This window comes from Rutilus rutilus (assembly GCF_951802725.1).
Source record: "Rutilus rutilus genome assembly, chromosome: 1".
NCBI lineage: Eukaryota > Metazoa > Chordata > Actinopteri > Cypriniformes > Leuciscidae > Rutilus > Rutilus rutilus.
Window position 1 is genome coordinate 42,669,645 of NC_140209.1, and position 23,517 is coordinate 42,693,161.

General features: G+C 38.3%; 3 protein-coding genes across 3 annotated transcripts; 1 reads left to right on the top strand and 2 right to left on the bottom strand.

Moving 5' to 3' along the window:
* Positions 1-695: 695 nt before the first annotated feature.
* Positions 696-9,194, bottom strand: lin7b (lin-7 homolog B (C. elegans)). The gene is made up of 6 exons (XM_084415316.1): positions 8,911-9,194; positions 4,999-5,117; positions 3,200-3,271; positions 2,896-3,105; positions 2,587-2,750; positions 696-1,485 (listed from the first exon to the last, which is right to left on the bottom strand). The coding sequence occupies exons 1-6, from the start codon at positions 8,984-8,986 to the stop codon at positions 1,464-1,466; spliced, it is 663 nt and encodes a 220-aa protein (XP_084271442.1). The 5' UTR covers positions 8,987-9,194; the 3' UTR covers positions 696-1,463.
* Positions 9,195-9,288: 94 nt separating this feature from the next.
* snrnp70 (small nuclear ribonucleoprotein 70 (U1)) lies at positions 9,289-18,699 on the bottom strand. The gene is made up of 10 exons (XM_084414940.1): positions 18,504-18,699; positions 17,815-17,968; positions 17,562-17,624; positions 17,190-17,244; positions 16,393-16,457; positions 16,231-16,293; positions 16,047-16,128; positions 11,346-11,447; positions 10,960-11,059; positions 9,289-10,878 (listed from the first exon to the last, which is right to left on the bottom strand). Exons 2-10 carry the CDS (start codon positions 17,959-17,961, stop codon positions 10,068-10,070), a joined length of 1,488 nt encoding a protein of 495 aa, XP_084271066.1. The 5' UTR covers positions 17,962-17,968; positions 18,504-18,699; the 3' UTR covers positions 9,289-10,067.
* On the top strand, positions 18,255-22,860 carry rnf113a (ring finger protein 113A). The gene is made up of 11 exons (XM_084415145.1): positions 18,255-18,333; positions 19,424-19,532; positions 19,701-19,777; positions 19,898-19,993; positions 20,154-20,261; positions 21,581-21,690; positions 21,780-21,886; positions 21,984-22,073; positions 22,154-22,247; positions 22,420-22,526; positions 22,679-22,860. The coding sequence occupies exons 1-11, from the start codon at positions 18,286-18,288 to the stop codon at positions 22,744-22,746; spliced, it is 1,014 nt and encodes a 337-aa protein (XP_084271271.1). The 5' UTR covers positions 18,255-18,285; the 3' UTR covers positions 22,747-22,860.
* The last annotated feature ends 657 nt before the right edge of the window (positions 22,861-23,517 follow it).

Genomic DNA, 23,517 nt, shown 5'->3' on the forward strand with positions numbered 1-23,517 from the left:
GTTTATCTGCTGCTATGGAAACGAACACGAGTCCTTTAGCGGTCTGAGAAATTAATGCGCGAGGAATACACGGTAAAATAGTCCCCGATCATGTGAGCTTCATTTTTGAAGAAACATTAACCTAAATAGTTAAAAAGCTGAAACAATAAAGTAAAAAGTAAAATTCAAACTTTAGAAAATAATTACAGTAATTTCTGTCACTATTAGGATACTACGATGAGATTAAAAAAAAAAAAAAAAAACATTTTCATTTGGTTTTTCTTTCTTTTGTGACAGACAGCGGTTAATATTCGGGAGGTTTACACCATAGATGTGAATCTAATAAAATCTATCAAAACAAGTTCTGTGCCAGTCAAATTTCTCTCCAAAATCAAAAGAAAGAAAGAAATCATTTTTTGTGACCATTCCGATTTTTAAACAAAAAAATTATGATTTATAAATTATGAAAATTAAAATTTTGGAGGCAAATGTGCTTTTTTTTCTCTCCATAAAAACGTCAATGCAATTTTATTTTTAATCTTTTTCATGGGTGATTTTCATGAGTCCCTCATTGACAAAGGATACATTTCTACCCAATATATTTTCATTATGGTGCATTTGGTCTCTCCAATCCTGAAATTATGGTATTTTGTCCAAACTATGATTACCATATATAAACAACTGACATTTGGCATAAATTAACTCACCAGACTTTTAAATTACATTGTTGATTTTAATGTATGAATAAATATATAAATAAACAAAAAAAATTCAAGCATTGAACATAGGCACTATGACTGGCAGCACAAAGCCACTCATAGGAGCACACTTTCATGACAACCCTATTTGAGTATGGCGTGCTTAGAACAGAGCAATCAGTTCATTCAGGAAGTGTCTTTTGGAATAACAGTGTTTGTCCTCCTGATGTAGTTCTCACAGAGTGGAACACATGAGACAAGAATACTTATACTGTAAATTTGATGCATAGCTTTAACTCTATTGTCAATGCATGTTTTCTGAAACACAGACTCGATAAGTGAGTGAATGAATAATGGTCTAAGTAGAAACCATCATGCCATTCAGTTAATCAATAATCTTACAGTAAAATACACACATTTTGTCCTACAAGTACACATACTGTGTGCTATTTGCACCCTCTAGGCAATTGTTAAAGCTCTCTTCTGTGCTAACAGCCACACACACACACACACACACACACAACCACCCAGCATATCACAGGATGCAGGTTCCACATAAGAATACAATAGAAAATCAGACTCAAGACAGACCAGATGCACTATGCAGTCTCTCCCTCTGCATGGCCAGGGAAAATAGTATATTTGAGGTCTACATGTTTTGAGATCGTTCCACTAACATAAATATCTAAGGGTAGTTACACTGATCTCCCCAGGGTCTTCTGTCATCCATCAGGAGCAGAAAGGGTGGAAGAATGGATCAGCAGGCCAGTCAGAAGTTAAGACTGGTTAACCCCTGGACTCCAAAGACCTGTCGGTGAAAAGACAATGATGGGGAAATGTTAAAATACAGATAGTTCTATATACAGAAAAACAAGTTCATCTAAAGTAATCTAAAGTTTTTCCATTCCACAGCGCTACTTTTCCATTATTTTTCTATGTAAAAGCGCTTGACGGTCATGTTTGACTGTTGCACTCGTGTCTTTTGTAGCTTCTCACGGATGACACGCCATTCTAAAAATGTAAGTAAGTTCAACTTTTAAAAGACACATCTCGAGACCTTGTGGTTTTTCCCCATTCCACTGCAAGAGCCTCGCGTTTTTGCTTTGTTCTGTGTGAACCAGCTCATAGGCTACTTGCACATTCAATAGCATGTCCTGTGTTTCATTCAAAAATTTTAATTGCCAGAGGACATGACATTTTTTATTTAATTGAATTATTTTAGCAGTCTATTGTATACATATAGTCTACTGTAATAAAAAATTATAATAATATGATGGTGATGTTATATTCACAAAAGAATCAAAAATACCAAGAAGGTGTGCACTGTGCACATCCCAAACAGCCTTATTGGACTCGGGTGCAGGCCCACAAAACTTTTCAAAAAAGTTGAAGAAAAAAGCAGCTTCAAACTAATTTTATAAATGTGATTTTATTAAACAATTTTATAAATAAATTTCCATTTCAAATAAATGCTGTTCTTTTGAACTCGCTATTCATCAAAGAATCATAAATGTATCAGAGAAAAATGTATCATAAAACTATTAAGCAGCACAACTGTTCTCAGCATTGATAATAATAAGAAATGTTACTTGAACATGAATATTAAAACGATTTCTAAAGGATCATTTAACAATGAAGACTGAAAATAAATAAAAATAATAATAATAATAAAATAACTTTGCCATCACATGAATAAATAACATTTTAAAATATATCAAAATTGAAGAGTTATTTTTAATTGTAATAATATTTCACAATATCACTGTTTTTACTGTAATATTTATCAAATAAATGAACAGTAGCGTACAGTAGCTTACTTTTAAAGAAATAAAAATGTCCTCTGATTACTAATCGGCTGAGAGAAGATGAGAAAAAGGAAAGGAAAAGAAAGTGATAAAGTCACACTCACGAGTAGCTGGTATGTTGCTGGCGTCTCCTGGCACTTCTCATCTTCTCAAACCTGGCTTCCATCTCTTCTAGGACTTTAGGGGTGTAACGCACCACCAGCTTCACTGAACCCTGAGCTGCCTTCAGCAGCTCTACAGCTTTCTCATGGTGTTCTCCCTCCACACTCTACACACAATGATAAAGAAATAAAGGACATTTTGAAGTCTGCAAGCATGTTAACATGTTATTGTGGCAAACCACAGCTTTTGAAATCAAAGCCATGATCACATGGCTGAATTATACATCTCAAAAACACACTGTCCCAACATACCACTCCATTAACAGAGAGCAGCTGATCTCCTCTCTTCAGACCACCCTGTCGGTCAGCAACACCGCCTGGAATGACCCTGGAGATGTAGATGGGAGAGTTTTGTTCTTTTCCCCCCATGATGTTGAATCCGAGCCCCTCGTCTGTTTTAGGGAGTTCAACCACTCTTGGGTGTGCATGGCCTTCACTGGCTGCGAACGCTGCTACTGTGGCCTGGAGGAAAAAAAAGAGATCAAATAAGTGTTTCCTTCAGTGTATGATGATCATTCTTGATTAACTTAGTGGCAGGTTTTTGGTAAAAAGTTACCTTGGCAGTGGCTTGTGCTCGGACCTCGGGCCCTCCTATAATGTCCAACGTATCGTAAAGCTGCTCGTAGACCTAAAAAAGGACCAGTCATGACATTTCAACTATATTGTGAGAAAGAATTTTGTAGTTTACAGTGAGTTTGTAAAACTTCATAATTAATTATATTAACAAAATACTTTACAAACTGCTTTGCAGATCATTATTTAACGAACATTTGAATACCAGAAATTTCCTGAAACTCTGATTGATATTTTCACGTGCATACATTATGGGATGTACACAGACTACTGATGTGTTTAAACATTTAATAATGATTGTTAATGACTTCATAAGGGGATATCATGCATAATCAGCTGGTCACAATTGCAAAATAAACCCCCAAGGTATGCCACTTTCTGCTTCACAACAGGATCTTGATCATCCAGTGGGGGCTTATTTTGTGACAATGACCCTGTGACTGTTCATTATCTTGCTTATTACATGGCCGTTGATTACCAAATAAATAAATGGACATTAAATATTGATTTTAGCTTTAATTATATAAAAGGAAAAAGACATCACGGTGATATGAGAGACATGAATCTAGCACAGCTACACTGTGATGCCATAGAAGAACCGTTTTTGGCTCCCCAAAGAACCTTTCAGTCAAAGGAACCATTTTTTTCTTAGCTTGAAGAACATTATAATTATCTGAAGAATTTTTTTTTTTTTTTTGTGGAATGGAAAGGTTCCATGAATGTTAAAGGTGCAGTAAGCGATTTCTGAGAAGCCCTGTTGATATTTGAAATCACCAAAACAAACACAACCAAACCTTGATATCTTGATAGCTCCGCCCCCAAATTCACAAACACAATATGCAGCACAGGCAACTCCACCCTCATGAGTGTATACGCCCATTACTGCTGATTGGCAACAGGTGTGTTATGGCGCTCGGTCCGATTCACTTTCAACAGCATTTCTCAGAAATCACTTACTGCACTTTTAAATGTTCTTCATAGAACCATCGATGGCAATAAAGAACATTTATTTTTAAGAGCTTGTGTAGGAAATCAGTTTCTTGGAACAATGGTCAATTACTGGCACACAGTTTAGTGTTCTTAGAAGAATATTTGACATACTACCAACAATCAAGATGTTTTTAACAATCAGAATCAAGAGCCATGTAAGTTTTATCAGTTAATATTCCAACGTAAAATTTGTGAAGTAGAAGGCTAATTTTAATGGGAGAAATCAACCAATGCAGATATACAGATCAAAACCTTGTCTTCCCATAAGACATTTCTCTCTCAGCTACGCAAAGAGCAGGACATCAGAAAGACATGTGAAAACTGAATAAATCTGAAAAGGGTAAATATCTGTTTTATTGTTGTGAACAGACTGGACTCCTGGCATAGGAACCGATTACCGCAAGTCAAGGAGTGAGACATGGAGGCTGAAGTGAGATGCAGTCTCAAAGAGACAGGAAAGTGAGTCATTCAGGAGGAGGAACAGTGCAGCACAATACTTTCTATGAGAAACGACCATATATGTGTGGGGGTGGAAAAGGACAAAGTCCTGTGTTATGTGGTGACAATTTCTACATTTCAAACCTTCATTTTAACCTAACTACTCATGTTCCGTTAGTGTTCTGTGAAATCAGCACAAGATAAAAGGTAAAGATTTAGTAAATATTTCTCACTGTTTTTTAATGAAGGCAATTTGTTCCAACTGAAAGCAAGAGAATCCAAGAAACAGTTATTAATAGATCAAATTCACAGAGTCAAGCGTCCTCATGTTTGAAGGACTGAAGTAGCCTTTACCTCTCTGATGGCAGCACAGAACTTGCTCTGTAGAACTCTCTGTAGAGCCTGAAGTTTGGGAGGAGGAAGCTCACCGCTTCTTTGAAGCCTGTCCAACAGTTCTATCACTCTGCAAACATCTGGAGAGAAATAAACCATTACAGGAATATACATAAAAAAACTTACTTGCTAACAAAGTTAACCTGGGATTGAAAGCCAACTAGTCATGGAAAGTTCTGGTTATTATGAAACTATTAATCTGCTGATTTTTTTTAAAGCACCATATTTTTAAAGGTATAGTGGAGGATTTTTGAAAAAATGCACATGCGCAACAACACTCTACCTGCTCCCGAGAGGGAACGCCTATTAAACGTGTGCACGAGAGAGCATGCACGAGCCTAGTTCTCCTCGTGCACGCTCTTGTAAAAAGTTGTGTTGTGTTGCTCTTGTAAAAAGTTGTGTTGTGTTGCTCTTGTAAAAAGTTGTGTTGTGTTGCTCTTGTAAAAAGTTGCTGTCGGTGTGTGACTTCTGCCAGGGCTAGCATCGCTAATCATAGCTTACATTAACTTTTACTAGCAGTGATTTTAAATGGATTTCTCTAAATAGCATGCCAAACTTTACCTGTCGAGCAGAAACTTCACGACTGAGGCATCAGTGGGAAGCCCAACCTGTGCTTTTAGCGCACGCCAGCATGTGCAATATTCTCCCAAAAACACTCTGGTCTTGTTTCCTTCTTCAGAGGCCTTTCTCTTCTTGTCATACAATTCAGACACTTTTTCTCTTGCGACCCTCAGACATTTTGAAAAAACCCGGTGAGAACAGCGAGCTTCAATGAATGGCTGAAACCGTAGGCTAGCTCACCACACATATACACCTGAAAGTGCGCATGCGCAGAAAGCGAAAACTACCTTGGGACGAGCACGTACGACGGCCTTACTAGGAGGACCAATAGTCTTGATGATCCACCCGGAAAAAGAAAATCCTCCACTATACCTTTAAGTAATGATGCTTTAAACCCTTCAGACCTGATTGTTTTTCCACTGAGCAAAAAAAAATTATACGCTTGATATTTGCTCGTCTCCAATGTATAAATTTGTCTTAAAAACAAGATTTGTGCAAACACATTTTTTACTAGATTTTTTTTCAAGTCCACTACAATGGATACCAGGACTGAAGCAACAAAAAATATATACATATATTTTAACCCTTACAGTACTTATAAACTAGAGTTTAAACACAGTATGTGAACTAGCATTAAGACCCCCTGTGGTGAAAATCAAGCGTTTAATATTGTAATATGTTTATGTGGTGTTTTAATATGCTTTAAGACAAACCATGAGCAAAGTAATAAGTCAACACCATTGCAGAGTATTTTCTCCTTAAAACTGCAGTGAACCAAAGACAGTTTCAAAAACGTGATTTGAATTCGCTGGTGTTTCTGACGTCACAGATTACCTTGTAACAGGGCTTTAGCATATCATCATTACTGTGCTGCGAAGCAGTGGAGTCTCGAGGGAAGCCAGGCTATCCCGGTATATTTTTCTGATGATATATAAAATCGTGTACATTTAGCAATATAGCGGATATAAAGATGCTGATTTTTGAAGGCAGCTGTCTGACTCTGAGATGGTTTGTGTAACATTAGCAACACATTATTAGCTGTTTGATCACGTAGTCAAGTAAAAGGCTAATCATATTAACTACCATTATGTGTCTGACGTTGTAAAGAGAGATACCATTGTGCAGCGTTTACTTCAGTGAAGTTGACTGAGTGGATCTCTGAGCTGCTATGAGGGAGTGGAAGCGGGGCTCATTTGCAATAAACGCAGAAAAAAAGTTGATATGACGAAGTCCCAAAAAACTTGTTTGATTCTTTTTGTTTGTTGTGGTGGGTTAATTTGAGTATGTGTGCATATGTCTGTGGGCGTTTGTTGGTGTATTTGTGTGTACTTGCTGGTTTTGATAAATATATGATTGTGGTATATAGCATCAAGGCATCAGTGTGTGTGGAGTGCGTGTGTTGCTATGTATTCACTCATTTCACATTCGCTGTTGCTGTTTTTCACTAAAACTAATGAAAAACTGAATGACAGTTTATAGTTACAACACTGAAGTCATAAATTCATATGAATAAAATTAATTCATTGTATTAAAACCCAATGTCCACTGCGATAGACATTGAAAAATCCTGTGTTCTACAGCTCTGAAGGATCTTCAAACTAACTATTTATAGTACTGAATATTATCACTTGATACTATTAAGATTATAACAAGTGCAAGATGATGATGCCCCTCCATCTCCTGCCAAGCAGGTCTGATGTGCTGCCTGAATTTCAATCAAGGGATAGTTCACCCAAATATGAAAATTCTGTCATTAAAAGGTTAGTTCACCCAAAAATGAAAATTCTGTCAGTAATTACTCACCCTCATGTTGTTCCAACCCCGTAAGACTTTCGTTCATCTTCGGAACACAAATTAAGATATTTTTGATTAAATCTGAGAGCTGGATCACTCCTCCACAGGCTTATGGACACTATAACTTGCTGGCCCAGAAAATGTATTAAAGACATCGTGAATATAGTCCAAGTGACTCCAGTGGCTCAATCTTAAGTTTATAAAGCGACGACGAGAATACTTTTTGTGCGCAAAAACAAACAAAAATAACGACTTTATTCCACTATTCATTTCATTCTCTCTCTGTGCCTCGAGTTAGTTTACGTAGTGTTTTTGCGTAGTGCGTCTATGTTGCACGTCACCACGTAGGCTCACTATTGGGCGATGCTGGTCATGTGTGTGATGCGTGGTGACGTGCAACACAGATGCGCTACGCAAAAACACTACGTAAACTAACTCGAGACACATCTTCATTCCGAAGATGAACGAAAGTCTTACAGGGTTGGAACAACATTAGGGTGAGTAATTACTGACAGAATTTTCATTTTTGGGTGAACTAACCCTTTAATTACTTACCCTCATGTCGTTCCAAACCCGTAAGATTTTCACCTTCACAACACAAATGAAGATATTTTTTGATGAAATCTGAGCGCTTTCTATTCTTTCCCCCCATAGACAGCTACGCAACTACCACTTTGACGCTTCAAAACGTTCCTAAAGAGATTATAAAACTAATCCATTTGAATCGAGCAGTTTAATCCAAATTTTCTGAAGAGACTCATTCACTTTATATGAACAACAGATGGAATTTTGGCCTTTATTAACATATAAATATTTGTGTTCCGAAGAATGATGGTCTTATGGGTTTGGAAGGACAGGGGGGTGAGTAATGACAAATTTTTTTATTTTTTTTTGGTGAACTAACCCTTTAAGTTATGGGTCATTCTTTCATTGATTGGTTGATCAGGGACCAATCAGTGACCAAGCAGTACTCATATTATAAAAACAATTGTATTGGTTTACCAAAAACCATGTGATGTCCATTCCAATGGTCGCAGGTTCTGAAGGGGTTAAGGGCCGTTTTTAATAAAATGACTAAAGACGCCCCGCGGTCTATAACGAACAACTGCATTCTTTTGATAACCAAAGGGGGAAAAAAGCACGAATCAACGGTGGAAGATATAACGTTAGCATAGAAAAGAGAACATACACCCGTATACAACCTAAAAATGAACACGGATGCCAATTAGATGAAGGAAATGACTTTCTGCTATGTGCTTCCATATGCAAAGATGTGACATTTACCTGTAAATGAATCGGTTTTATTTAATGAATTTCAAGCATAAAACAAACTAACGTTACCACATTGATTCACTCACATTATGGGCACGATATGCCCCGCTTATAGGTCACTAATGCTGCCTAATTAGCAGACACAAGAACCTGTCAGTTCATTGGCTAAGCTAACGTTACCTGCCATAGCATTTTCCAAATGCTACTGGTCTGTTGGGATATAATAAATAGGACCAAGTAAACTACCTCTTTCCAAGCAGAGCGGTTCCGTCATCGCCGCCATGTCCACATCTTTCCCCGTATGATAATACGATGACATCATGAAGATCGTCTGCTGCAGTGGAGGACTGAAGCGTTCCACCAGAGGTCAAATTGTAATAATTTAGAAGATATCGGTTTGGATCAGAAGACGAGGATTGAGGATTTTCAATTGTAAGAATCAATCGTATCTGCTGCAGCTCCAGTGAAAGCGTAGATGCCTCAGCTAATGTGGAGAGATGCGCGAAGAGTCTGTGCACTCGACTCGTCCCAGGCAGCCGCTTACTGAATGACGCAATTCTGTACGTCAGAGCCAGAGGCGCAAGTTCAATGCCGTTTGTAAGACAAGGAATCAAGAACTCAATGTGTCAATAAAAAAGTATTTATTCAAGAATGAAAGGCAGAACCAATACGACCAGAGATACAAGCAAAAAAAAAAAAAAGAAAGAAAATTAAGAGCAATTTTCGTGAACCCATGGCAAACATTCCCATTTAAAAACACAATTGTGTAAATTTTTCCTGTATTTGTTCCTTCAGTAAAATGAGGGGCCACTGTACGATTTGCAAACGATCCACATATTGGACCAAATATATAAAACAAATGTACAAGACAAAAAGAAAATAAGAAAATAAAAACACTGAAGAGAAACTGGGGGGTGGGGAAGACTAATGTAAAAGGAACAATGTACAGAAACGTTTTAAACCATCAATTACCCATTCCTTACTGAAACTACACCGTAAAAGATACAGTACTTCAGTCAAGAGACCTGTCCCAGCAAACACAGTCAATTGATACTTAGTTGATGTTATAACAGGGAATTCAAATGCATCATAAGGCTAGTTATTAGGTGAAGTTTTATGCAAACAAAGCCCCAGATATAATTTAAACAGGCTAAAACTAAAATAAAAAAAACCTCACAGTTCAGCTACATAATCTTTTTTATTTAACAAAAGTACGCTTCTTACCAGGGAGACACTAAGCTCTCTCAGTGATAGCTGTTGGTAGTACAGTATAATACTCACACACTGTGGACATAGTGCAAGCAAAGGAGGGTGTAGGCATTAAATAACGGTTGAGGATATTTGTGAATCAAATCAACATTACAACTGGATAACCTTGGATCATTCACACGACAGTGGCACTTTCAGTACTCGTCACCCTGGCCCTCCATCCTGTACCCATTCTCATTGGAGGCATAGCCCTCTCCTGACTGTATGGAATCCTGATCCATCATCATCATCCTCATCCCATCCTGTGAACCTTCTTCTGATTGTGGAGGCACTGGCTCTTCGCCCCCATCACCTCCGTTACCCAAACCCTCTTGATCTCCTGAGGAGGATACATGTCTATCTTCCCTCCGGTCTCCACGGTCCCGATCACCCCGGTCCCGTTTGTGTTCACGATCTCTATCCCTATCTCGCCTTCTCTCACGATCCCTGTCTCTATCTTTATCTCTATGGCTGCGCTTCCTATCGCGGTCTCTTTCCCTGTCTTTGTCTCGATCCCTCCCTCTCTCCTCTCCTTCAGGCCCTCCCTCCTCACCTCGTCCTGGTTCCCCACCCAAGGGGTCCTCCATACCCCTCTCCCCCCCTTCTGGAATAATTCCGTCAACTAGCCCACCCATGCCTTCCTCTCCTCCTTCTGCACCCTTGCCTCTTTCCCTCTCTCTCTTTCTATCCCTGCTCCTGCTTCTCCTCTTGCGGTCTCTTTCTCTATCCCGGTCTCTACTCCTCTCTCGGCTGTCTCCGGCGACACCTCTGTCTCTTTCTCTGTCTCGACGTCGGCTGCCGCCCCCAGCCTCCTCCCCCGGAACCACAAGGGCCCTCTCACGCTCACGAGATCTGGTGCGTCTGCGTCTCTCTCGGGATCGAGAGCGGCGGCGCTCTCCACGCTCCTTGTCTCGGTCACGTTCGCGACTGCGTTCCCTGCGTTCGCCACGATCACGATCACGGTCACTGCAGGATAATTAATAGACAATAGAGGTAAGGACTGAAAGCTAAAACAATAAAAACACAATTATGCTCCACGCAACTTACCTTCCAATTGGTCGGTCATCATAACGGGAGGTGTCATCTCTGCCAGAGTGCTTGATGTTGACATCTGCTCCTCCTCGCCTTGTACCTCCAAGACCTCCACCTGGATAATAAAACGCATGTATATTGATGATGTGACGTATTAACACTTGCTATCCCAACCATACCATCTTTACCAGGGGTGGGCAACTCTGGAACTCAAGACTGACTGTCATGCAGAGTTGTTTTATCAACCCTAAAACAAACACTCCTGAACAAGCTAATCAAGGTATTTTGGATTACTAGAAACATCCAGGCAAGTGTTGAGGCAGGCTACAGGACATTGGCCCTCCAGGAACAGCATTGGACAGCCCTGGCCTGGAAAAGAACACTTAGGAACAAGTGCTTACCGAGTCGTCGGGGGTGCCATCCTTTGACCGTTCGTCCTCTTTCAACATCAACAAGTACTCTACGTCCATCAATCTTTTTGCCATCCGCATGCTTGTAGGCAGCTAGTAGAGTTGATAGACGAGCAATAGAAAAGCGGAGATTGAGGAATGAAGAGAATAAAGAGTAAAAAGAAAGAAAGAGGTGGACAATGAGAAAACAAGAATACACACAACAGTATTTCCTACTACATACCTTGAATTTGGGATGAACTCCATTAAAAACATTAAGCTATTTGAAGACACACGCTTACCTCTGAATTGATAAGACACCAGGAATGAGATAAACTGACAATTCTGCTATGAGCTCAAAAAAAAAAAAAACAGCTATCTTCTACCTTAATTTTAGTTAATGATAACTCTCATGGATTAAGACACGCATTAACAAATATCACAAAAACATTGCCTGCATTTAAAAAAAGCATTTAGTAAATTATTGAAGTTCATGATTTGGATTATAGATTTAAGCAGATTTTCCAGACTGCATTCCTTAAAATAATTCCAAAGCACAATAATGCTTTTTATAAGAAATAGCCTGTATGATATGAATTCATGATCCATATGCTATTTCAGCAGTTAACATAAAAACTAAACTGAATATTGCAAGTTGCAGAATAATATGCCAAATACCTTAAATTTAAGTGTAACGTATCACGGAACGTGAGAACATTGCAGTGGCATCTAAATTCTCAGTACTGAAGATAAAAACAATGAGTTTTGATGTCGTACGATCTCACAGGCGATTTTTCTCTCGGGAGAAATCGCTTGGAAATTGCTGATGCTCGTATTGTCACGGCTCGCACTGTGTGAGGAATTACGAGCAGAGAACGCTACGAGCACCTCCAGACAACCCAACAATTTGAAACACTCAACAATTGGGTGAGTCAGCCCAATTTTGCCTTATGTATAAGCTGTCCCTTATTGCCAAATCATACACAACCTCATCACATAGGCTAGATCTATCAATATTATTATAGCCCAGTGGATGCAACCCTACAGGGCATACACTCAACATAAACTAGAATGTATTTGTCAAAGGAATGGCTGTGCTGTTTGCTTTTTACCAAATCATTTGCACATTCGTCTTTTTATTTTGGGTCTTTTTCTATCTGAAGGTATAGCAGCAACATGCTCCAGAATCTCCGTGTTAAGCATGAAAGCTCATGTGATTGCCGCCGGCTCACAGTGCAGTACAGTCGTGCAGTGTACCAGTTACTTTGACACGATTATCAAATTAACTCATAACATGTGCAATGGCGCACAACCTCCTGAGTGTCTGAACTCGTGCAGTGTATGCCTGCCTTTAGAGTTTAAAGACATGTGCTTTCTATAAACTATGTAATATTCAGGCAAAATGCCATCTCTCTGGTATTCAGAAAGAAATATGAAGTAACATTTAAGTGCTATGGTAGACCTTAAAACTGCCAAATAAAATTTAAGGCAGTTCTAACAGTGCAATGTGGATCGCAAAAACAAAAGCATTGTACTCAACAGCTTGGACAACTAATCATCTCCAAATTAAGTGTGATCCACATTAAACTGCCCATTAACGCCATTTTATTCTCATTAAATCTTGATAGAACGCCACAAGAAAAAAAGGCACTTGGTGAATACAGTTACACTAAAAGCCATTCTTTCCATTCTCCAAAATCTCTCAAACATTCATTCACACTCATACAGAATTTCTAGGAGCATTAAAGCGCCATTTACGCTCACATCACGGTAGACCAAAGGGGAGGAAAAAAATTGGCAGAGCTTTACTTCTAGCTTCTATACATTATAAATAATGGGTATGCTAGAAGTACAGCTTTTAAGAAAGTTACACAATTCCCACACTTCAATATGGCCAATACCCTTAGGTCTTTTCCTTCTGCTGGTCTAAGATAAGTCTAAGCCCTTAAGTATTTAGTCATTATCTCAGTCTTACCACATTACCTGGAGATGCTATCTTACCATAACACCTGGCCAAGGATGAAGTCCTTGTTGGAACACCCCACGGAAACGTAGCCTGGCGATTCCAGCAGCCTCGAATCAAAATGTCTTTCAGTACATTTGATACAATTTTTTTTTTTTTTAAATCAAAACTGGACAACCTTGAACCAAGGAATTAGGGATCCAATCCATCAACAAGGGATACGATGAAATCCACGAAGCTATTCTGGTCTGCACTGTCGACGGCGTTGTTGAAACCCATCATGAGGGCCTTACCATCAAACCCTCAAGTTATTTCACACACATCTGTCCTGACATCTCATCCAGAGGGCCTTACCAACAACCCTCAGACTACCATACCAAACTAGAGGGGCTTACCAAACACCCTCAGCGCACCTACCCAACAAGAGGGCCTTACCATCCACCCTCATTTAACAGTTAACAGAGGGCCTTACCACAACCCTCACCTACCTAACCAACAAGAGGGGCTTACCAACCACCCTTATATCCATAAAGTCTCTCAGATCAGTTTATCCATTTAGTTTAAATTCTTTACGATTCTACAGGGCCTTGCAAGTGAAAATTTAAAGGAAATATATATTTTTTTAAAACAAACAAACTAGAATTCAGATTGAGAAAAATGCGTATTAGGAACCTAAATTGTATAAACCCTTAACATGTGTTAAGAAAAGTAAAGATAATTCTTATTTTATTGGTTGTATCCATGTCATTTTTTCAGCCCATTAAGAGCTTTGTAAATAGCCAGTTTGGACACAAGGAAAGTCACAGGAAAGGTTGCAGCTCCTTACTTAACCTAAATAGACATTTCTGAGGCCTATGGATCAAGTGTCTCACAGAGGAACTCTGGGACTGAATTTAACCATTGATGCTCTACAAGGTGAATCCATGGCAATAAGAATCTTAAAATGTAATTAGGTTCCGTGCAGTTATTTAAATATCCAAAGTCCTTAGTTAACCTATTCTATTAAAGCCAACACCACCATTTCAGCAAATATAGTGCCTACACACACTATGAATTTCTATTTAAATAAAAACGCATTACCAAATGAGTCTTTGTGCCATTATTTAGATTATAAAACAGTTAAAGTCCTGGCTTATTTGATATAGTAACGCTTGGCAATATAGCAAGTTATAGCAATAACGTGAGACACGTTCACATTGTCACTGGACAACACAAGAGCAGATCATTTTCTTCTAGTTGTTGCATAGCAACAGTGTTAAGGTGCAATCACATTAGCACAAAATGTTGCAGGTAAAAATATCCAACTGTCAAATTGTTAGTGTAGCTAAGTCTATCAAACCAAGCAGCTTTCTGTTTCTCCAACATGCCAAATCTACACGACCAACTTGAACCCTACGCAAAATCTGCATGGGTAAATCTTCTACCCACCTGAAACGCAAAATTCTACATCACATGGATTACTATTGAAATGACTGGATTTCCTCAGCAAAAATTCTCTTAAACTGTAAATGTAACTGCACTTTTATGGCAGGGATTACCCAAACTTGTGGAGAGATTTTTAACTATGTGTGCAAAATAAATGCATCTATATTTTAATATCTAACAACGAGACCACCATCCACTTTAACACGGCAATTGTGTGTTGTAATGTAACAAACGGGTTCTCTTTACAACAAAGTTCGGTTTCAAGTGTAACCAATACTGCACGATCTAAATCTTGCAGGGTACAACCACATTAGTAGTACAATGGCTTTAATAGAAGAGATTAATGACAGGCTCGCACTCACTATAACTGGCCCAAGCCACAGTCAATAACAACTGGCAGCCCTATATTTAGCCCTAAAATGGGGCAGATGAGAAGTGATTTGGTACACCTATCAACTAAAATTAGATGAGGGGTGTAAAGAAATCTTACCCATCATACAAACCCATCATACCAACCATATACTGAGCTGTGGTAGTAGGGTGTAGATGTATCAAAACCATCATCATGATCTGCAAGCCAGCTCTGGCCAATAGCCATCAGAGATAGGCGGCTGCAGTAGCAATGAGAACAACACACAATTAATAGAAAGCATTGACTCGCTCCGCAACACTTCAATCATAAAGGCCCCTGTGTGAACTGAGGTATAAAAAGCCTTGATATTAACGGCTGTTTGTGCACCAGACATGAACAGGTGTGTAAGTATATGGGTCACCTTTTTCACTACAGACAGCCTTAGCCTTTAGCTTACCATCACCGCTCCATCCGGAAACACACTGCTATGTCACACTGCCTAAACATTACAGAGATGCCATAGAGTGGCAACATTCATCAGAATGTGTGTTGGGCTAACGCACAGCCACACTCCGCTCTTCACCCACATGTGCTGCACCGTCACACTCACACAGATGCAACACACACACACGGGGTAAAAAAAACAGGAATATACTACGAACACAGATATGATAGGGTTGACAAGCCATCATACAAGCACACACACACAAAATGGAGTTTTATAACATGACAGAGTTACACATTCTCATGTTTTAACATTTTTGATTGGTTGGCTAATTCTAAATTTGTGGTGACGCCGGCAGAAAAGAAAAAATCTAAATAGATGGACTATGACCAACATCCTTTGATGCTTCAAATAAAAATAGGTCATGAGAAGACAATGAATGCCTTTTTACATTGCAGTAAAAGATGGTGTAGTATTTCCAAGTCATTTAAGGAGTTTAAAGAAGAACGAGATGTCTTGGTTACTCACAGTGCATGTCTCTCTCGTGTTCATATTCAATGAATGCATAGCCTCTTGGTTTTCCAGTTTTCTTGTTGTACACAATGTAGATCTAATTAAAGGTAAAAACATTAAAGGATGAGCCTGTGAGATTAAAAAAAAAAAAAAAAAAAAAAAAAGGAAAGTGGAGAAATGTACATATTCAACAACTTACCCGTTTGATAGGACCATAGACTTCAAACTCACGCCGTAGTTTGGACTCTGTGGTGTCATAATTCTGCAAGAACAGAACACATAAGATTAACATTTTCAGGACAAGATCTCAAAATATTTTAATTCTTGTGTACAAGCCCATATATAAAACAAAAACACTCACAATTCGAGCAACAAACAAGGTCTTAAAAGCATCTCCTTGAGCATTAGTATCATTATGTGGGTCCCCTGTGGAGATACAAGAAACAATTGATAAGGTTTTATAATACAGTGTGTTTCAGCGTTTTACTTAAAGGGATACTCCACTTTTTTTTGGAAATAGGCTCATTTTACAACTCCCCCAGAGTTGAACAGTTGAATTTTACCGTTTTCGAATCCATTCAGCCGATCTCCGGGTCTGGGGGTCCCACTTTTAGCATAGCTTAGCATAGATCATTGAATCGGACAAGACCATTAGCATCTCTCTCAAAAAAAATGACCAAAGAGTTGATATTTTTCCTATTTAAAACTTGACTCTTCTGTAGTTACATCGTGTACTAAGTCCGATGACACCATGAGTGCAGCAGGCGTAATGATATGACGCAGAAATAGGTCTAATAGGTTAGACAAACTTAGTCCCGGTCACGTTGAAAGTTACCAAGCTGGGGACTATTTTCAGGCGCTGCGTCATATCATAACGCCTGCTGCACTCATGGTGTCGTCGGACTTAGTACACGATGTAACTACAGAAGAGTCAAGTTTTAAATAGGAAAAATATCAAAACTCTTTGGTCATTTTTTGAGAGAGATGCTAATGGTCTTGTCCGGTTCAATGATCTATGCTAAAAGTGGTACCGCCAGACCCGGAGTTCGGCTGAATGGATTCGAAAAGGGTAAAACTCAACTGTTTAATTCTGGGGGAGTTGTAAAATGAGCCTATTTCCAAAAAAAGTGGAGTATCCCTTTAATTTCAGATACTTACATAGCTTCAGTTCTGTTTCCACCACAACTTGCCTCCTTTCCATCTTCTCTCTTCTCTGGAATTGAAATAATAATGGACCATATTACATACAAATATTAACACATACATACATGCATATATAAAAATCACCCATGTTGTCATTTTCTAGAAATACGTGAACATTGTTCATAAGTGTACTAAAAAGATTATCCTACTGACAAAGTCACTCTTCCACTGAAGCTTTTCAAGGATAAAATGTTTGCCATCCTCAACTCATAATAACCCAATTGAAACCCTTCTGAATGAAGGTCTGTGAATTTAAAAGCCATTCAGCATGGGTAAACATCATCAGTGAAATTCCCACAGAAACGTAAAAAGTTAAGACTTCCTCACCTTCCTCTCCAACCTCTCATCCCGCGTTTCTGCTCTTGTTGGTGGCGGAGCATCTCTGGGGTCCTAACCAACAGTGGGTAACAAAAATAACATTAGATAATGCCACAAAATACAAAAAACTATATATCTTAAGTAATTTGCATCATGCATACAACAATCGTCTGATTAGAACACTTGATCTGTAATCTTTACTAGCAGTAAAAAAAAAACAATTAAAAAAATAATTTATATAATATAGCATTGCAAAAAGCACCTCAAAATGCCGGATAAAAGGGGCAATTCCGCAGTAGGGCTGGTTGTGGTGTTTCTCGTGGGGAAGTTTCTCGAGTTGAGTCAGAAAAGGTATCGGGTCCCGCGGGGCAAACAATGCCAGCAGGTTCGGCGGAAGAAACTGAGTCATTGTTCACCTAGAAAAGAGACATCAACAACGATTCAATTAAAATCCAGAACAACCCTTAATAGAAGCCCTGCATACTTTATCTAAACAGTTACGGTGGGTAAATGATTGAGAAGTTAGAGGAGATTTCAGCTACTAACAGTTACAGGATCGGTCGAGAAAACAGCACCGACAAATTAGACGTTGGTAAACTTTAAATGAAAATGTGGCGTCCAATTATAGTTCAGTATCTGTATCAATAAGGAAACACCCCCTAAACGAGGTTCTGAAAGTTAGCAGTTAGCAGTACTAGCTAGCTCGGCTAGCTTCGGGCAAACAAACATCCACATGTTTGCTTTGCATAAATGCTTGAATAATCAGCTTCGTCATTATCAGGTATGTAATATATAAACAAACCGGAACGAATCACACAAGTAATGGTAGTGCACGTTTTGTTACACGCGTGTAAAGCAAAGCTCAATCCTGGTTAGGGTCAGTAACGTAAGTCTACTGATCAGATCAGAGATCGCCAACGTTTCCACGGGCGGCCTCCAATAGCGAATTACCTCAACTTCTCATCCGGTTCCGACGAAACCTCCGATTTTAGCCCAATAACCTCGGCGTGTTTCTGTGGGGAATCTTCGTGCATGAATTTCTTAAATCCCTTTAGTATGTTTCTGTATTTCGGTCAACACAATACCCAACGTGTTCTCTCACCAAGCTGAACGAGTCGTTCCTTTCTTAAAATGGCGCGAGGCCGTAAACCACTGTGGTATTTTACGACGCTTTTGCCCGTCTACTGGTACTTTACGACAGGGGTGTGGTTAAGTGTTGCCAAATAATGCTCTGACTAGATTGAAAGAACTTATAATGGCTTCTATACTCTTTGCTAGAAAAATAAAGATTTTGTGATCTTCTTTAAATCCTTAAAATGTATGCATCCATCTATCAGGAATGTTTAGCTGCTATTTGGATTTGTTGAATTTGTTTTGTATAGAGGGATGTTTTGTATTTCATTCAAGTAAATTTTTTTTTTTTACTCAAAAAAAAAAAAAAAATGGAAATCAAAAGACAAAACAATCTAATGTCCTCAACGAGGGCATAATATACTTCTATATCACATCATATTTTTAGATTTTACACATGTAGGTCATTGGCACTGAGAATGTCTGAAACCTCTGGTGTAAAGAATAGTACAGTTCAGTATTAAATGTTATTGTTTGTACCAGAAAAGCGAGCTGCCACACATTTGAGTTATATATGCTTTCAAGATATCTCTGACAGTTAGTCTAATAATAGACTTCATACCAATAACATTTGAACATTATTAATTAAAATGTGAATATATTTATGCATGAAATGTTAATAACAGTAGCAGAAAGACCATCTCTGATTCAGTAATACACTGTATTATTCATCCCATTCCCAAACACAAGAGGCACTATAACTGAAGTTCCGCATATTATTCTGTGGTTTATGTTTGTAGTTAAAGATGGCGGAGTCAGAAGAGCCTAAACCAATCTGCAAGTTTCTTTTTAAGAAATCAAACAAGAAATTTTCTGCACGGAAAAGAAATGCAAGTGATAGCGATAAAGGTATTTTGTGCTGATTTCCCCTTCAGTCCTCGGTAATGCATGTATTGATTGATCAGTTTTCCATAGTCAATACAGTAAGCTGTCTGTTCAGCCAATGTTTATGCCCAACGTATTTCTGATTACAACCAAGTAACTGATGTATTAAATCAGTTTTTGTGTGTTCATCAGACAGAAGTAGCGGCGAGGAAGGCAGTGCTGTGGTCAGAAAGAAGAAAGCTGCTATTACTAACCCCATGATTCAGAAAGTATGTCGGTATTTTAAATGTTTAATGAAACCTGCATTATTTTAGTCTTTTACGAAGCAGCTGTTTAACTTACTCTGAAGCCATAACCGCAAGTTAAATACTGCACATCCCACCGTATAGACAAAGAAAGTGGAGAGGGAAGCAGTCTCGTCAAGTGAAAGTGAAGAGGAGAAAGACAAGAGTGTCACTGTCGCGTACAAGTCCACTCGGTCAGCGGTGAGTCTGTCAGATGTTTACATCTGGGGTTTTCTTATGATTTATAGCAAACCCTTAAGAATGCAAATTATTCATTTGATTCCATTCCAAACATTTGATTCTTGTAATTCTGTGTGTGTGTGTGTGTGTGTGTGTGTGTGTGTGTGTGTGTGTGTTGCAGAAACCAGAGGGACCAGATGACATGGGGGCCACTGCTGTTTATGAGTTGGACACAGAGAGGGACAAAGACGCTCAGGCCATCTTTGAGCGCAGCCAGAAGATTCAAGAGGTACGGGGGATTATATTAATATATAATACAAAAAACGATTAGATTGATATCTAATAAATGATTATTTGTACAGCTATTTTTACATTACAGATTTCTTCAAAGCAGCTTTACAGCAGTAAATAGAAAAACAGCATCTGCATTGCAAAATTATTATTTTCAGTTATCATTATTATTTCAACTCTACAAAAGAATCAAATCAGTTCAGTTTTTCGTGACCTCATTCAAAAATTGGAGCACAGCAGAATTGATACATTTTGCTGAACAGTGATTGTCTAAATATATAATTGAATAAATATATTAGGGAAAAAAACAAAAACTCTATGGCCTATAACAACAAGTGGAAACAATCTCTCAATAAACAGATATTATGACGAACTTGCTTTTAAAGGGATACTTGCCCCCAAAAAAAGTCATCATCTGCTCGCCCTCATATTGTGTCAAAATGTTCTTGTATTGAACACAAAAGGAGATGTAAGGCAGGATGTTAATGTTTCTCTAAAACTGAAATGAATTTAAAAAGACACAGTGATCAATAAAAGTATATATTATAAATATACACACAACTTGTGTGTTATATTTTAAGTCCTCAAAAATGATACAGTAGCTGTGTGTGAGGAACAAAAAGTCATTATGCACAGAAATTCTTCCTCTCAACCTCAGCTCTCGATTCTCATTTGTGTGATGTTAAATATGTGCATATTCAAATTTGGTGCATACAATGGCACAATTAGGTGAAGTTCAAAATGTCACCAGACAGAAGTCTGTCGTTTCACAGAAATAATGAGTTGTGACATTTTAATATTAAAATGTTAACGTTAAACATAATGAGGTAACAAAAAAAAAAAAGGTAACACTTTACAATAAGGTTCATTAGTTAACCTTAACTAATAATGAACTGCACTTATACAGCATTAGTTAATCTTTGTTAATTGTAATTTCAACATTTACTAATACTTTATTAAAATCTTGTTTACATTAGTTAATGCACTGTGAACTAACATGAACAAACAATGAACAGCTGTATTTGTATTAACTAACTTTAACAAAGATGAACAAAAACAGTAACAAATGTATTGCTCATGGTTAGTTCATGTTAGTTAATACATTAACTAATGTGTAATAAATGAACCTTATTGTAAAGTGTTACCAAAAAATTGAACGCATTCATGGGTGAATCATTCACAGTAAGATCATTAAGATGCTTTTAGAAAACAGACGGTGAATTTCCACTTTAAGGATACATGGTTATTGATATTGTTTGGGTGGGCACAATAGGCACAATCTCCTAATTCAATGGCATGTCTGTATTTTATTTATAGGAGTTGACTGGTAAAGACGACGATAAGATTTATCGTGGCATCAACAACTACCATAAATACATTAAACCCAAAGATTCCACCATGGGCAACGCCTCCTCTGGTATGGTCAGGTGAGTCCGTAGAAATGCTGGTCCTGTTTGCTGTGACTAAATATGCTGACACAGCTTTTAACTGATCCACAACGTCTTGTATGTGATAGGAAAGGGCCAATCAGAGCCCCTGAGCACCTCAGGGCCACAGTCCGGTGGGATTACCAGCCTGACATTTGTAAAGACTATAAAGAGACGGGCTTCTGTGGGTTCGGAGGTTAGTAAGCCACCGGTTTCCTCACTGTTTTTGCCTTTCTTTTGAGGGTCATGACAAATGTCATTGCAGGAACAAACATGTCTTCTTTTATCCTCAGACAGCTGTAAGTTTCTGCATGACCGCTCAGACTACAAGCACGGCTGGCAGATTGAGCGAGAGCTCGAAGAAGGAAGATATGGGGCAAACGGTGAGCCACCTTTAGGTACAGGTCTTTGAAAACATTTTGCTTCTTTTGTTGTGCTTTCTGACGTATTGTTCATCTCGCAGACGACGAGAACTATGAAGTGAGCAGCGACGAGGAAGATCTTCCTTTCAAGTGTTTCATTTGTAGAGAGTCCTTTAAGAACCCCATTATTACAAAGTAAGTGCTACATCAAGCAATGGCCAGTTTGAATTGCAAATGCTGTTTTTACCACAATATGATGCTTTAGCCTGTGTACATCATATCTATATTTTTGTTTGACATTGTGTTTGCATGTTGTAGCCACATATTTGACTGCAGACCTAGTATTCCTAATTTCTTTGTTTTCCAGGTGCCGGCACTACTTCTGCGAGGCCTGTGCTCTCCAGCACTACCGCAAGTCTAAGCGCTGCTATGTTTGTAACCAGCAGACCAATGGCGTCTTCAACCCGGCCAAAGGTACTTATCTTTTCCAATAATCACAAATGACTAGACAATGTTTGGTCAATTGGTCATTAACTCTTGGAGCCCTGATAAATTCACTCACTGGTGTCATATATAATATGAAATGGAGAATAAAGGAACTCATTATTTGGTGTATTTTTCCTCAGAGCTCATGGCTAAGATGCAGAAACAGCAGGCGGCCGCTGACCAGCCTCCCTCTGATGAAGATGACTAGCACCACACAGCCTCCCCTTCTGTTTTCTACTTTAATCATTCAGATTCCAGCTGCGTTGTAAATTTTCAGAACCTTTGAAATAAACATGCACTCTTTTGTAGAACTCTTTTTTTTTTTTTTTCATGATTCTCAGAAATCTCCCAGGATGAGAACTCGACAATCTGTACGTCATTCACCAGAGACGCACAACATTATTGGCCAATATTTCACACCAAGTTTTAATAATTGTTCTTATTCTATGAGAGTAGAGACGTCCACACCACAGCTATAATGGTAATGACGCAGAGGAGCAATATCATTGCAATTACTTTCAGAACAATTGTTTTCCAGCTGATGAAGGATAAAAACATTTAAAAGCCAATCAGAATTCACCCTACTTTAAAGGGCTTGAGCATTCAAGGTGGCAGATGACATATTAATCGTCGTGTGGATGCCAATATAGTAAACGTAATAGTTTTCTATCTTTCTTGTTGTGAAGAGGACTTTAGAATGTTGTTTTTTTATCAGTATCATTTAATATTGGACATTTAATTATTCATGTTCATTTACCCTATTTTTACATTCGGGTTAAGTGAGTGTTCTTCGATGATGACAAAGATAAAGTTTTTACTACTAAAAAAATTATCTCAAAAAGAATATCCATTTTTCATCCTGTACATTTTAATGTTGCTTAATGCTGAAATACCTACCATTTAAAATGACTGATTTATTTTTATTTTTAATATATTTTGGCAAAATAGTATACAATTAGTATACAAAACGTGAAAATAA